This window comes from Tachypleus tridentatus, chromosome 6 (genome assembly GCF_004210375.1).
Source record: "Tachypleus tridentatus isolate NWPU-2018 chromosome 6, ASM421037v1, whole genome shotgun sequence".
Taxonomy (NCBI): domain Eukaryota; kingdom Metazoa; phylum Arthropoda; class Merostomata; order Xiphosura; family Limulidae; genus Tachypleus; species Tachypleus tridentatus.
Genome location: NC_134830.1, coordinates 21,705,779 through 21,720,803, shown reverse-complemented (window position 1 = coordinate 21,720,803; position 15,025 = coordinate 21,705,779). Strand labels below are relative to the sequence as shown.

At 35.1% G+C, this 15,025-nt stretch overlaps 1 protein-coding gene across 1 annotated transcript in view; it reads left to right on the top strand.

The window, feature by feature from the left end:
- Nucleotides 1–15,025, top strand: part of LOC143252078 (adaptin ear-binding coat-associated protein 1-like) — a 45,831-nt gene that overhangs the window by 24,713 nt on the left and 6,093 nt on the right. Inside the window, exons 4-6 of the mRNA XM_076503688.1 lie at nucleotides 6,844–6,925; nucleotides 9,270–9,381; nucleotides 11,498–11,760. Of these exons, the coding sequence (XP_076359803.1) occupies nucleotides 6,844–6,925; nucleotides 9,270–9,381; nucleotides 11,498–11,760 (457 nt within the window). The remainder of the gene's footprint in view (nucleotides 1–6,843; nucleotides 6,926–9,269; nucleotides 9,382–11,497; nucleotides 11,761–15,025) is intronic.

The window sequence follows — 15,025 nt, the reverse complement described above, 5'->3', positions numbered from 1 at the left end:
TAAATGTTTCAAATTGTTCCATCACTACTTTGGTTTACTTTACATTTAAAAGTTATTTTCTCCATAGTGGATCTGGTCCAGCAACCTAGACCTTGAAAGTAGTACCAAACACCATCTAATCCAACCTAAACATTTCCAGAATGACTCATTTTGTAGATGTTGGGCTGGCTTGTGTGGCAAGTGTTAAAGATAATTTGCACATTTTTAAACACTGAGTAGTTATGTGTATAAGGTGGTTAATATACTTATATCACACAGAAGTTGTTGCCCTGTATTCCTGTTTCATCCATGTTGTTTCCCATTCAGATGAATATATGGTAATTCTTTGAAATCATTCTAATAATTTTTTTAGTTGTTTTTTTTTTTCTGTGACAAAATGGTTAAGATGAGATTTTTGTTGGTCTTTCAGTACAGGAACATAATGTTTGTGTTTTATTATGTGTTTACGTTTTAAATCTCCGAGACAAAATTGTGCAAAATTGCAGTTACAATATGTTGTCATTACATGTATTTTGGAATAAAATTTTGGGACCAGGACAAATCATAGGCTCTGCTTAATGTTTGTACTCATGAGTTCAAGCAATGGACTAAAGGTAAGAAAAGCGTTTTTGCCTTTTGGAATTTGAAACCAGAGATGACTACTATTTTTGCTCAAGTAATGTGCAAGGTTACCATGCTCAAAATAACAAGGAACTTTCTCATCCAAACCTTCAAGCTGCTTGTGGATCTAATGTATCTGCACCTACACCATCACTTGATAAAGTTTCATTTGATGTCAGTAGAAATGATGATAGGTATTGTTTTCAACCTGAAATATCTGGTGACCCACAACTTTTCACACAAGGTGATCTTAATGATTTGATGAGAGATTTGGGCCTTCTGAAGGATTCTTCAGAAATTGAGGTCCAGACTTTGTGCTAAGAACTTACCTTTTTCTGGGAAATCATTTTATTGGTACAGAAATCATGAGAAAGAGTTTGTGCTCTATTTTTCACAAGAAGGTTCAATAGAATGTTCTTCAAAATGTCTACTGTGCCTCCTTAATTTGATGCAAAGGAATATGGGTCCTTTAAGATGTAGAACCTAGGAACATTACTGCAGTTTGAAAAAATGTTATTTTTTGACAAATTATTAGTCATCTTTACAATTAAGATATCAAATAGCAGATGTATTAATTTTCTTCATGTAAAAAAATTAATAGAATTTTGATTGTGCATTAGTAATTTAGATCTCCAGTGGTTAGTTACTTTCTTTTATTCATAATTGAAATGCCAAATATGGGTAAACAACACACCTTAAGTTGATATCATCCATTAAAATGGACCTGACTGACTATTGCTTCTTATTTGACTCAAAAGTATCTATTGTAGCCAATGAAGGATTACAGTTGATTTCATTGCTTTGTTTTACTACACTTATTGAATTGAAAATTCAGAGAATTTTTCATATTTATTGTTATAAAGCATGCATGTTTTAACTACTGAAATGTGTACAAGCATTTTTTCTCTTTAAAACTCCCCTTGGTGTGGATTCCTATACGTGGTAAGGGACTTCCCAGAGAAGGTTCTGTTCTTTCAGTTTACCTTCTCTGGGATCTAAACATCCACCCATGTGTTTGCTGTGCATGGCAACCCGTGAAGGGGATGAGAGGATCCTGGTGGTTGAGGGGTCCAACCTTAACACACCACTTTGGACTTGAATTCCTGTAGACGGGATAGCCTTTGGGTCAATCGGCTGGTCCACTTGCACTAGAGTCAACCAAGTACCAGTGTTGGAAGTTCTCAAGGGGTGTTGTGGACATTGTGTCTGATGCTAGTGTTTGGGTATAGTGCTCACGAAACCCTGGCGTTGCTGCAATGTCCTTGCATGACTTGTAGTGCGTCCCCTCATAGGGCTCCATAGTGGGTGGGGTCAGTGGGTACCAAAATTTTCCTTTCTTCCTATGAATTCTCCAACAAAAATTTTTACAAAATAGTGAAAAAACAGTCAATAGGTGAACAACCACGTCTTGAAGACTCTGAGCAGCAATCTTCAACATCTGTAACACCTGTACCCCAATTTCTTATATTACATTCTCTTTCAGAAAAACCTTTAGGGCAATTGTTCCCCTTTTTTATTCAGAAGGGACTAGAGGGACTTGCTGGCTCTCCAAAGTCAGTAAAGAAACTTAGATCTGGAGACATATTGGTTGAAACATCCACATCCCAACACAGTGAACTCCTTGAATTCAAATTGGGGATGTACCTATTGAAGTTACCCCTCATGCTACCTTGAATTCATCACGAGGAGTTATTGTTAGAGGGATCTAAAGAACATCCACGAGTCAGAGATTCTCACTGGTCTCTCCACTCAAGGAGTTTCTGCAGTGAGGTGCATCTCCACTCGCAAAGACAGAGTTACACTGCTGACAGATATTCTCGTTTTGACATTTACATCACCACGTGCACCTACCACCATCAAGGCAGGTTAGTTAATTTGCAGGGTACGGCTGCACATTCCAAACCCTCTTTGATGTTTCCAATATCACAGTTTCAGCCACTCGGAGACGTTCTGTCTTGGTTCCCTGACATGTGCTTGTTGTTGTGGCAAGGACCACTATGCCTATGAGTGTCACACAGATCCACATTGTGTCAACTGCAATGGTTCCCACCCTTCCTACTTTTGTTCTTGCCCAAAATGGTTGAAGGAAAAAGAGGTGCAGCATTTGAAAACAACCCATAACATTAGTTATTCTGAGGCTCGGAAATTGCTGTCCACCACTCCATCTTGGACATATGCTGCTTCACTTCGTTCCACAACTACAGTGGGAGTGCAGACAGATCTCTCTGTACTTCCAAGAGAATCATTTTCAAAACAGATGAAAAGCCTTTTGACCACCATGGTTAAAAAGGTTGATCAATCGACTTCTACACTCATCTCCGTTCCTCCCATACAGTCCAACAGATCTCAAGATCCACATCCTTCGGTTTCAAATACAGGCATTTCTTCTGATACATCTTTTTCTTCAACCCCACGATGCAAAACAATCATTGGTTCGCATCCTCAGTCACTGGAATCCCCTTCCAACAACAAAGATCTGCCCAATGACCCAGGGCAGGATCCATGGAGGTCGATTGACCTCCTCCAAATTAGGACAGTAAGGATAAAAGACGTGGTTGTAAACAGAAGGGTTCTCCAGCCACTTCGTCTACCCGTCATTAAAAATGGCCATCTTGATACAATGGAACTATCGAGATTTACATTCTAATCTGGATGATATCAAAACACTGATTGCTTCCTACTATCCTGTATGTCTTTCCTTACAAGAAACATTTCTAAAACCTGCTGATACAGTCACCATTCAGCAGTTTTCTCTGTACAAAAATAACAGGCTGTGTGATGGACGAGTACATGGAGGGATGGCGCTATTGGTTGGTCAGCATGTGCCCGCCCTGTCTTTGTCACTCAACACACCCTTGGAGGCCGTAGCCATCAGTGTTTCCGTGGGTCACACCATCACTGTTTGTTCTCTCTGCCTGTCCCCTGGAGAGACACATGATCAATTAGACCTTGATGCTCTCGTTGAACAGTTGCTGTCTCCCTTTCTAATCCTGGGGCACTTTAATGGACATTATCCACTCTGGGGAAGTGCTGTTATTGATAGGAGGGGTCTCCCTCTGATCACAATTTTTCTCTTTTCAATACTGGTTCTTCCACTTATTTTCACCCACCTAGTCAGTCCTTTACCGCTATTGATCTCTCGGTTTGCTCCCCTTCATCATTTTCCCATTTTTCATGGAGGGTTGACAATAATCCACTAGACAGTGATCATTTTCGTATACATTTGAGAGAGACTGGCCGTAGTCAATACCACCCTATCCACGTGCCCCGGTGGAAGCTGGATCAGACAGACTGGTCCACTTTCACTGCTCTCGCAGAACTTGATCCTGCAATCGTGAATCAGCCATCAGGAGATGACCATGTGGCAGGAGTAGCTGACTGTATTATACAAGTAGCTGCTCAGTGTATTCCTAAAACCTCGACACGTTTTCCACGATATTCTCATTCGTGGTGGAATCCTGCTTGCCACTTGGCACAGAAGGCTCAAAAACGGGCCTGGATACTTTCTCTAGACATCCCACACTTTCGAATCGAATGCCATCACTGAACAACTCCCTCTCACTATTGCAAACGGGCTCTGTATCGACAACTTTCACATCTCATCTTAGTCGTCGAACATGAGATATATTGAGTGGCAACTACAAACTGCCCTCAATCGTGTACTGAAGTGGACTACGGTGAACGGCTTTAATTTTTCTCTCTCTAAAATTGTTTGCATGCACTTTTGCCGCCAACGGAATATCCACCCTGATCCTGAAATCTGTATCGGTGAAGTTTTGCTGCCAGTGGTCCCTGAGACCAAGTTCTGGGGGCTTATCTTTGACTGTAAGCTGACCTTTATACCACACTTAAAGCAGCTACAGATCAAATGCACAAGAGCACTAAACATTCTCTGTGTCCTTTTTACTGCCAGTTTGGGAGCAGATCGATGTTCTATGTTAAAGATATATCGTGCTCTTATTCGTTGAAAACTCGACAATGAATCAATGGTCTATGGCTCTGCCAGACCCTCGGTTTTAAAGATGCTGGACCTCATTCATCATCAAGGACTTCAACTCTGCACTGGGGCTTTCCGCACCTCCCCAGTTCAGAGCTTATACATGGAATCTCACAAACCTTCTCTGCACCTTCTCCGTTTGCAACTGCCTTTACTGTATTCTTCGAAACTTCACTCCTTACCTAAGCATCCCACTTGGGGATGTGTTTTTCTTCCTCAGTGGGCCATACTTTTCAGAACAGACTATCTGCCATTGCTCCTTTTGGCCTTTGCATCCAGACGCAATTGGATGAATTGGGTCTGTCCTTGGAAAACATTGCAGAATCCACTGGTCAGCCCATCCTCCCATGGCTTGTTACAGCCCCCAAATGTGACCTTTCTTTAAGTCATCTGAAAAAGGTAGATACTCCCGATTGAAAGTACCGTCTTTTATTTACTGAACATCTTTTGAACAACCTTTCTGTTCCAATTGATACGGATGGTTCAAAATCATGCGACTCTGTGGGCTCTGCCATGGTTTGTTGTGGTTTGGTGGTTGCTTGCAGAATCCCCTCTACAGCTTCTGTGTTTACTGCTGAACTGTACGCCATATCTCTTGCCCTGAATCATATTGAAGCTGAGCAGTACTCTGACTGCACTATTTATACTGACTCCCTTAGTTCTCTGCTGGTCTTGGAATCACTTCACGTTAGCTCACACCCTGTTCTCGCTGATATTTAAAACCAACTGGCCCATTTCTCATTAACATCTACTTCTATCCAGTTTTTCTGGATACCAGGACATGTTGGTATTTGCAGGAATGTGCTTGCAGACATGGCAGCTAAACCTATCTTCTCTGGCACTATCACCACTGTGCCTATTCCATACATGGACTATGGTCCTGTATTCAAGGCTCAGGTCCGTGCTAGCTGGCAGTCCACTTGAAGTGAGCAAGATGACAACAACCTTTTTCAAATAAAACCCTAAATTGGGCTTTGGCCATCTAGCTTCCATAAGGTTTGGGAGGAGGAAGTTGTTATAACTAGACTACACGTTGGTCACAGTTTTTTAACTCATGATTTTCTTTAATCTGGAACTGATGCACCAGTGTGTGGTTTGTGTAACACTCAAATCACTGTAAGCCACATTTTACTTTCCTGCCATCGTTATGACTCTCAATGACGGCACTATTTTAAACATGTTCTGTCCCAGGATTTGTCTGTAACATTGGACAGTGTTATTGGTGATGGTGACATTGTCCACCATGATAAAGTTTTTAGTTTTTTAATGGTTAATCGTTTTTACCTCATTTAAATGTTTGTTATTTATTCATTACACTTTTTTTAATTGTGGGTCCCTTTTCAGAGTCTCAATCTCTCTAGTTCAATTTGACATTGTAAAATGGCCAGAACATTAAATAACTCAACACCAGTACTGGAAAGGCCAAATTCAGGTGACTAGCGCTGCTGTTTGAACTATCCGTTTGAATTACCCGTTAGTCGTCCTGGCGAGTTGTTATTACAGTTTGCTGCATGTCTTTTAACACTTTTCTTACTTTGCCTTTTGGTACTGGCTATAATGACACATAACCTGGAACCAGGGCTGGAAAGGCCAACTTCAGGTGACTGACAGTGGTTCTTGTACTTACCTGTTAGTCTACCTGGTGGGTTATGATCATTACCATTTTGCTCGAGAAAGTCCTTTACAACTTCTCTTACTCTGCTTTCTCTCTTAACATTGTAAACTAGGTGTCAACATTGGTTTTATGCTTTTTCTGTTTTTCAATGATGTTTTGTTTTACCTTCATTTCCTTTTATGTATTTTACTACATTTAATTTATTTTTACCTTTTTACTGGGCATTTGGCACAGACAACTTAGTTGCTTTCTTCCATAAAACACTAAATCAATCAATCTTTAAAACTTTCCAATTTTGTTTCAGCTTTCTTGTAAAATATTTAATAATTGGAGCTTTATAAAATTGATAGTCTTATTGGAAAATTTAAAGTATTTCTGACTATTTGAGAAGTTTTCAGTGTTGTTTTTGTTCAAAGTAAAATTAACTGGTGCCGTTGCTATTCTATACAAAATGTTTACAGCAAAGTTTATTTTATACTGTAATGGTAACATACAGATGAACAAGATGATGTTGAAAAGAAATGAGTGTGAAACATTGGAAATTGTGAAACATTATTTTGGCATATATAAAGAAAGAAGGAAAAAAGGTAACAATTGTCTGCAGTCACAACATGTACATGTTAATTTTCAGGTCATTCAGCGTTTGTTGGGATAGGGTTTGCAGATCGAGGTGATGCATTTGACTTAAATGTGGCTCTTCAGGATCATTTCAAGTAAGTCAGTGTTATGTATTAGGTTAGTGCAACTATGTTTCATCGAGGATTTACATTTTTTTTTTATCATAGTATGAATGAAATTGGCAAGCCTGCTGATTTGTACTATAAGGTGGAGACACAATTGTAGTTGAGTTTGAATTAAGGGTTAGGTGAATTTCATTCAAATGTATAGGGTCCACTAATCAGTATCCGTAAGTATGTTTCTTTTCTAGAAGTCCCCTGCTGATACAGCTGTAAGTCTATGGATTTACAATGCTAAAATCAGGGGTTCCATTTTCTTCGGTAGACTCAGCAGATAGCTCAGTGTGACTTTGCTATAAGAAAATACACACACACACACACTCTTTTTTAGAAAAACATGATTACTAATATGGTAAGAACTAATTTAATGTCTGTGGCTTGATAAATAGTATGTCATCTTTTTTTCTTAAGCTGTTGATAATGCAAGTAAATCATGTTTGAACTTTGGGATATGTCTTATCTGAAGTCATGAAAATCTCGGAGTTGCATTCTTATGATTGTTTTCATATAAAAAAATAGTCTGTTACAATTCTTGCATATTTACATTAAATTCACATAAAAATCATGCTATTTTTTTAAATAACAAAAATGACAAAAGTGAAATGTTCCCATGTCCATCCTCACATCTGTAGCAATGAATAATCAAACTTGAAAATTATTAATCTGAGGATGGCCTAAAATCAACTTAAATACATTTTGGAGACCAATTTGAATTTGATGAGAAAACAACCTTGTTCAGAGATACATTGTAAACTAAATTATAGTAAAGCACTTGGAGAAACATTTTCTATTGCACAAAATCAAAGATTAATACCATGTGTTTTTCACACATAAATTGCTTTTGTTACAGTAGTGTCCATCAGAAGAATGCATGTATTGTAATTTATCTAAAATTCTCAAATAGCTGCAATCTTTTGTTAACTACAGGGTGTCCCATAAGTCCCTACCAATCCATATATCGTATGTATCAAGTGTATCTGTGTGCTGTCCCTCATTCTCGCTGCATAATATTATGCGACGCCATGTTCTGCGAGACATTTTTCTCAACATAGCAGGGGTTATTGTTCCAAATGCCGTGGTAACAGCTGCCTTCAACTCATCATTAGTATAACATAATAACATATGGATGGGTAGGGACTTACGGGCCATCCTGTATAAAGTAGTTCTTACAGTACTTACATTAAGGAAAGGAAAAACACTTCCTTTAATATTCAGCACCATATTTTGTTATGGGTTTACAGGTAACATAAAAATGCATGTTGAAAGATCATTGTGAACTGGAAGTTTATCTGTTAATTCTGTTGCTGAATTATCAACTGGCTTAATGTTTAAATTAAAAACAGGAAAACTTATGGAACTCCTGTTATTGGAGATATGAGGTAAAATTAAATTTTAAAAAGTTGCAGAAAATCCCAAAGTTTTACCCTTGATAATATTGGCCAGATTTTTTATGTATTGGGAAAATGGATATTTTTATGGAATTTATGCATGTTACTCTTTGGTGTGCAGAAAAATGAAACTGCTTAATACAAAATTATTTAAAGGACAACATGGAACTCTTTAATATTCTTTTAGGCTGTCATATCCAGTGTATTAAACAGTGAAAACTCAAGGCCAGCCCTTATGATTTAAGTATTCATCAACCTTCCATTAAACTCCCCTAAATTAACTGCATCTACCACAACTGAGGGCAAACTGTTCTAAAGGCTAACCTCCCTTTCAGAATAATGAAGCTTTCTGAGTTGAAGATTCCTACCTTGCCAAAATTTGCATTTGTGTCTTACCATTTTACCATTAAATATGGAAAAACTGATGCATGAACATTGTCAATTCCTCTAACAATCTTGAACACTTCATCAGATCTCTTGTAACTTTTTTTTTTTTTCAAGACACATCAAGTTTGGAAATCTAAACCTTGTATGAAAATCTTTCCATTCCTGGTGTCATGCTATTTAGTCCTCCTCTTAAACTCCTTCCAACAGTTCTATGTCCTTTCTAAGTTAGCAAGCCCAAGATGGAATACAATATTTCAAGTGCTATCAAACAGGCACAAAGTAACAATTGAATTCTTTATCTCACTTCAAGTTTTATTGATTTCACCAATTTTATCTAGCACCCGATGAAAGGATGAATGTATTATATATTTGTCATTTATAACAGTAATAACAGGGAACATTTATTGCACATTCTTGTTATACTAAAATTCTGATAAATTGTTTAAAATTGGATGCATGTTTTTTAAACTAGATGAAAAGTAGGTATATGAACTTTAATGTTTTGCCCTTTAGAACAGGTTTTCAATAAAATTAATGATTCACAGGTCTGCAACAAAGGATGAAGAATTAGAGCAGGATTGGGAAAAGGAAGGGAAGAAACATTTAGATCTCAGTTTCAAGGAAGGAGAGACTATCAAAATTAATATGAATATTGGAGTAAGTACTCTATAATGCTCTTTCATTCTTTGTTTGTTAAGTAAGCTCTAAGTTATGTTAGCTAAATCATTGGTTGGAGAACCTATAACCACTCAAACTAGGCTTTGAAGCTAGTTACTTTGTATTTTATATTTTATTTACAGACAGTGTCTTGAAATAAGATTGTTTATCTATTTAATGAAGTTGATTTGTAAGAACGTTTAACAAAAAAGTCAAAACTATTATTGTTATAGTAACATGTCTGGGTGCAAATTATTTTCTAGACCATTGTTTTAATAAATTGTTTTCTGTATTATAATAACCATATTTTAAACTTTAAAAAATGTATTTACAATGCCAGCCTTGGACTCTCGTTGCTTATTGGATTTAGTATTTAATGAAACAACTATTTTTTCAAGTTTGTATTACGTGTTTTATATTAAGAAAATGTAAAAATACATTTAATTCTTTATACACAGCTTTAGAAACACTTGTGTTTTTTTTATTCTCTGAAGGTAAATATATACATATTGAATTTTTTGTATCATCCCTAGTATAGATGTTTTTATGCAATGAAAAACATGTATTAATCTCAACCAGTTAAAGATCTACAACATTATAGAAGATGAGAGATGTACATTTTCTTTGAAAGAATAATTTCTCTCTCTTTTTTTTAATCATATATCTTCTAACAACTTAAATATACTTAAACTATAAATTGGTCTGTATCTGCATGCATGTCTGTGATACAAACTTCTGACTTCCTATCCTTTCATTACCACGAAACCTTTGAGTTCTTAGGTATGCTGCGTATGGATTTTTATTTTTAAAAGTTAAACAGCCACTTCAATTTTCCTTGTTACTAAATATTTTTAAAGCTTACTTCCCAATGTAAGAGTGCATTACTGCAAACAACTACCAAGTTACAAATAGTGTTTATTTAAATATCAGAATATTCACAGATCACCAACTCAAGGAGGTTTACATAAAAATAAGTAATGCAGTGAATCAAATTCAAGTAGTGACACATAACATTTACTAATTCTAAATTTAACACATTTATATTTTAAGATACCTTAAATTCTTCACATAGTAAACTTAAATGGCTACTGGAAAATTGAAACTTGGTATGGGATGAAGATGATAATGACCTTCTGTCTGTCTATTATAATGTATTTTTAAAAAATAACTTTTATATGGTATTGATTAATTCTGGTTGAATTGTTTTATTAATTTATTATATAAGGTTTATAAAACGAGATGTTTAATGGATAAAAGAAAAAAATAAATTAACAGGCTGTATCAATTGTACATCGAGGTTTATATTTTGGTATAAACAACAGTATATTATTTGAAATTATGAAAACTTGTCATTTTTAGTGAACAATGAAAAAGAACATAAACACATTAAAATTACTTATTAAATAAAACATGAAAGAATAGGTTGCCAACAAACCTGAATTTAACCAGCTTGCTTAAGCCCAGATGTCTGTTGTCTACAGTAGTAGCATGACTAATTTTAGTCAAGCTTCTAGTAGATATTTCATCGAACAAAAACAGCAAGAAAAGGTTATTGATGAAATCAAGTCCAATTTCTGGGAAGGAACATGTGTTTGAAAAATTTTACTGCCTTTGCTGGACAAGTGACCTGCCAGTTTTATGTATCCTTGGCAGTTGCACAGTTGTCAAGCTTTACATTAGGGTGATTAATCTTGTAAATTGGTCTCTTAAAATCCAAACCTAAAATATTAATATCCTTTTTACTACCAGTTCTCTGAAATGTGCATAATTGCTGGCTTTGTTATATTTATCTGCATTTTATTATGTATAATATCATAATTTGAGTAAACTGGTATCTAAGAGTCAATAGACCATTTAACCATTTACTCGCGTGTGAAAAAAAAAACTGGTCTTTTAAATAATTAACCTCATAATGTTTAGATATTGTTTAGTGGTGATTTAGAAAAATTGTTTACTTTTTTATCCAATAAAATAATTTTACTTATTTAAAGTACTTTGATCACATGACTGATTATGGTTTAATCATGTGATCTTGACATAAGTGTCTACATTGATTGAGAAAATACTAAATATCTTGGAGGTATGTAATTTTAATTTTTTTATTTACTTTTCTTAGAAAAAATCTGGAACTTCTCGACCAAAAGCTAAAGCTCCAGTCGGATCTGGAAATATAACTGGTTTGCTCCCTCCCCCACCAGGAGGAGTGAAGATTCCAAGTCCATCAGAGTCTGTATCTCCTGTAGCACCTCAGCCTACTCAACCTAATAGTACTGGTGCCAGTATTTCTTATGTGTCTGATCTACTGGACTTAGGAGAAACTGCTCCACATTCCACAGGAACACCCACCGAAAACTGGGGAGACTTTGCTAGTGCTCAGAGGTGAGTTTAGTTTTGATTTTTATAAGGATTGGGTGTGGTGTAGTAGTTAGCATGTTAAGCTATGTATCTTTTTAGGATTCAAGGTTTAAACTCTGTTTGTGAAAAATGTTCTTTGAACTTTGAAGTTGCACATTTGTTTTAGGAGTGATGTTCAAATCTCATTATGCTATCGGATAGTAACCAAGAGTTGACAGTAGATGCTGTTGACAAGCTGCCTTCTCTCACTAGTTTATCAGCTCATTATTACAGATAGCTATGTGCCCTTTTCACAAAAATTCTTTATAAAAATTTAAAATAGTGACTAATTTTTAAATATATATTTCTTGTGTTACTAACTATTCTTAAGCTATAGTATTGTAATTTGTTAACTTCACTTTTTAATCTAAAATTATTTGGGTTAAATGAGTTGTTTTTAAAATCACCATCTTACTAGTTTTTTCTTGCTCTCTCTTTATATATACATATATGGCATGGCCAGGTGGGTTAAGGCATTTGAATCGTAATCTGAAGGTCACGGGTTTGAATCCCTGTCGCACCAAGCATGCTCGCCCTTTTAGTTGTGATGGTCAATCCCACTATTCATTGGTGAAAGAGTAGCCTAATAGTTAACGATGAATGGTGATGACTAGCTGCCTTCCCTCTGGTCTTACACTGCTAAATTTGGGAAGGCTAGTGCAGATAGCCCTCATGTGGCTTTGTGCGAAATTCAAAATCAAAAATAAACTATGTACACACACACACACACACACACACACACACACACACACACACACACACACACACACACACTGATATAATTCTATTCTAAATTTAATAATTAAAAAGTAAAAGTTGAACTTGAAGTAAAAAATAAGATTACAGAAAATATGGTAATTACAGACTAAGCAGGAAACGATACTAATTTACCTCAAGCATAAAATCATCAGTTTAAAAATATGATTAGTAGTAATTACAGTTCAAAACTCTTATAACCAAACTCAAAATTTTAAATAAAAATTCCAAATACATTATTCACTGGTAGAACCTTCTTTAGGCTATAATTGAACAGTGGGAAATATCCTCTTTTTATTGGTAGTAAGGGTGTCATTCAACTTCAAACTGTCACCTTGCAATACAGCCTTGACTTTGCAAGTGAGCATGGCTGACCTTCAGCTTATAGATATTAGAATGTAAAACCCCCATTGCAGAATTCTTGGAAATTTTCCAGATACTAATGAAAAACGGGTGACACTTCAATTTAACCTTATATGTTTACAGTCTTTATTCTATTCTCATATTGTCATGTATAGTATCTTATAAGGTTAAGTTATATCCACAAGTGGAAATAAAGGAAAAAAGTTAGATAACATAAGACTTTGTTATAATATACTTGATAATAATAATTTAATTAAAATACAATCATTAAATTAATCTAATTTAATTTTGAATGTAACTCATTGAACATGTACAGAATGGGTTTAAATCAGCAACTTAGAAATAGGGTTAATAAAGTGACTTCAAAAATTTACTAAGTTACCTCATGCAATGTTCGTCACTTCTATTGGACTCCAAGCCCACAATATTTGGACAGAGATAGTTGTTCTGTACACTGGTTTATACACTTGCAATTAGATCTACAAACTGATCCTGTGGGGTTTTGTAGAGGGGTTTTATTTTTTACCTGATAGGCAGTCCACAATTTGTATAGCTTTTTTCAAATAATTTGTAAGTTGAAAGAGAGAACTACTCAAGTTAATAATTAACCAGTTATAGCATTAAACTTTAACAATGCAAAATTCATTGAATATTTTGTAGTTGCTGATAACTCACTGAACTTAATTATGTTTATCTCATTTGATGACAAGTTTATTTTATTTGGTTAACATAATATAAACAACTCAAATATTATAACTCCATATAACCATAATATAAGTTATATATCAAAAAATAAAAACAACAGTATTTTAAACATAGAGCCAAACATAAACAAGACACTCTTATTGAGGTTTAGGCTATCTCCAGTCATGTGACTTTGCTTCATACTGTCATATATATACATCCATGTTTAGGTTAACTATTTATACCTGATGTACAAACATTGTGTATTTATTATTCTGTTAAACTCTTTTAACCATTCAAGCCATCTCCAATTGTAATTTTGCTTCATTTCAAGTTATGTGATGTCTTCTCATTGAAGAAAAATTTTCAAAGAAATATGATTTAGCATACAGGTACTTCAAAGATTCACAGAGGAATAGAACTGAGATGAACATCTGGAGAAATTATACAAAAAACAAAAACTTCTTAAACCTATTGTTCTCCAGTGGCTCAGCAGCAAATGTAAAGGCTTATTATAATACTAAAAACTGGGTTTAAAAACCCATAGTGGACACTACACAAATAACCCATTGTATAGCTTTGTACATAATAATAAAGCAAATTTAATGCTATATATTTATAATATCTATATGATAGTCTACTTCTTGCCTCATCAAATTATATTTAAACTCTCTTTACAGCTGTTTTTCAAAGCTGTCTTTTGTTCATACGTGATCAAACCATTTGATTTGACACCATAACTAGGTTTTATCCAAGGCCACTATGAATACTAAGGGAAGTGCTTGAAACTCAAGAATTCAATATATTTTCAAGGGATGATAGGTTCTTAGTCAGAGGCATAGCATAGAACGTCTTAGCTTCCCTGAAAAGTTTTCCATTTGATCACCTTCATATCCAATTTATTACACTTCTATGGCCCCTCTACATGGTTGGGTCTGTAGGGAGTATTCCTATTCCCCTGTTCTCTTTGGGAAAAGCAGAAAAAAATCTAGATAAATTGACATGTGATTGTTTTGTTTTATACGTAAAACTCTCTCCACAAATAACTTTTTGTTCATAAATTATACTAAATAAATCCCAGGAATTTATAAGATATTGTTTCTGAAATTTTCTTACTTACAACTGTTGAAATATAGCTAGAAATAACATAAAATTGACTTTAAAATTTGCCTAAAAATAAAACTTGTATCAAGTGGTGAAAGAAATGAAAAGCCAGAAAAAAAATCCACCTTCAAATTGAAGGCACAGTAATTTAGAACTAAGTTGCTTTTCAGTCCTAAACTTTCACATGTATTTGTTTGGTACACTGTTTAAAATTTAAAAAACAAAAGCTTATCCATTTATCAGCCACCTGTTGCAAGACTAATGTACTTTTTTCCACACTTATTATTCCAGACAGTTCACTATTGTTCTACATGTTTTTAAATATATTCGACATTAGTGGAAT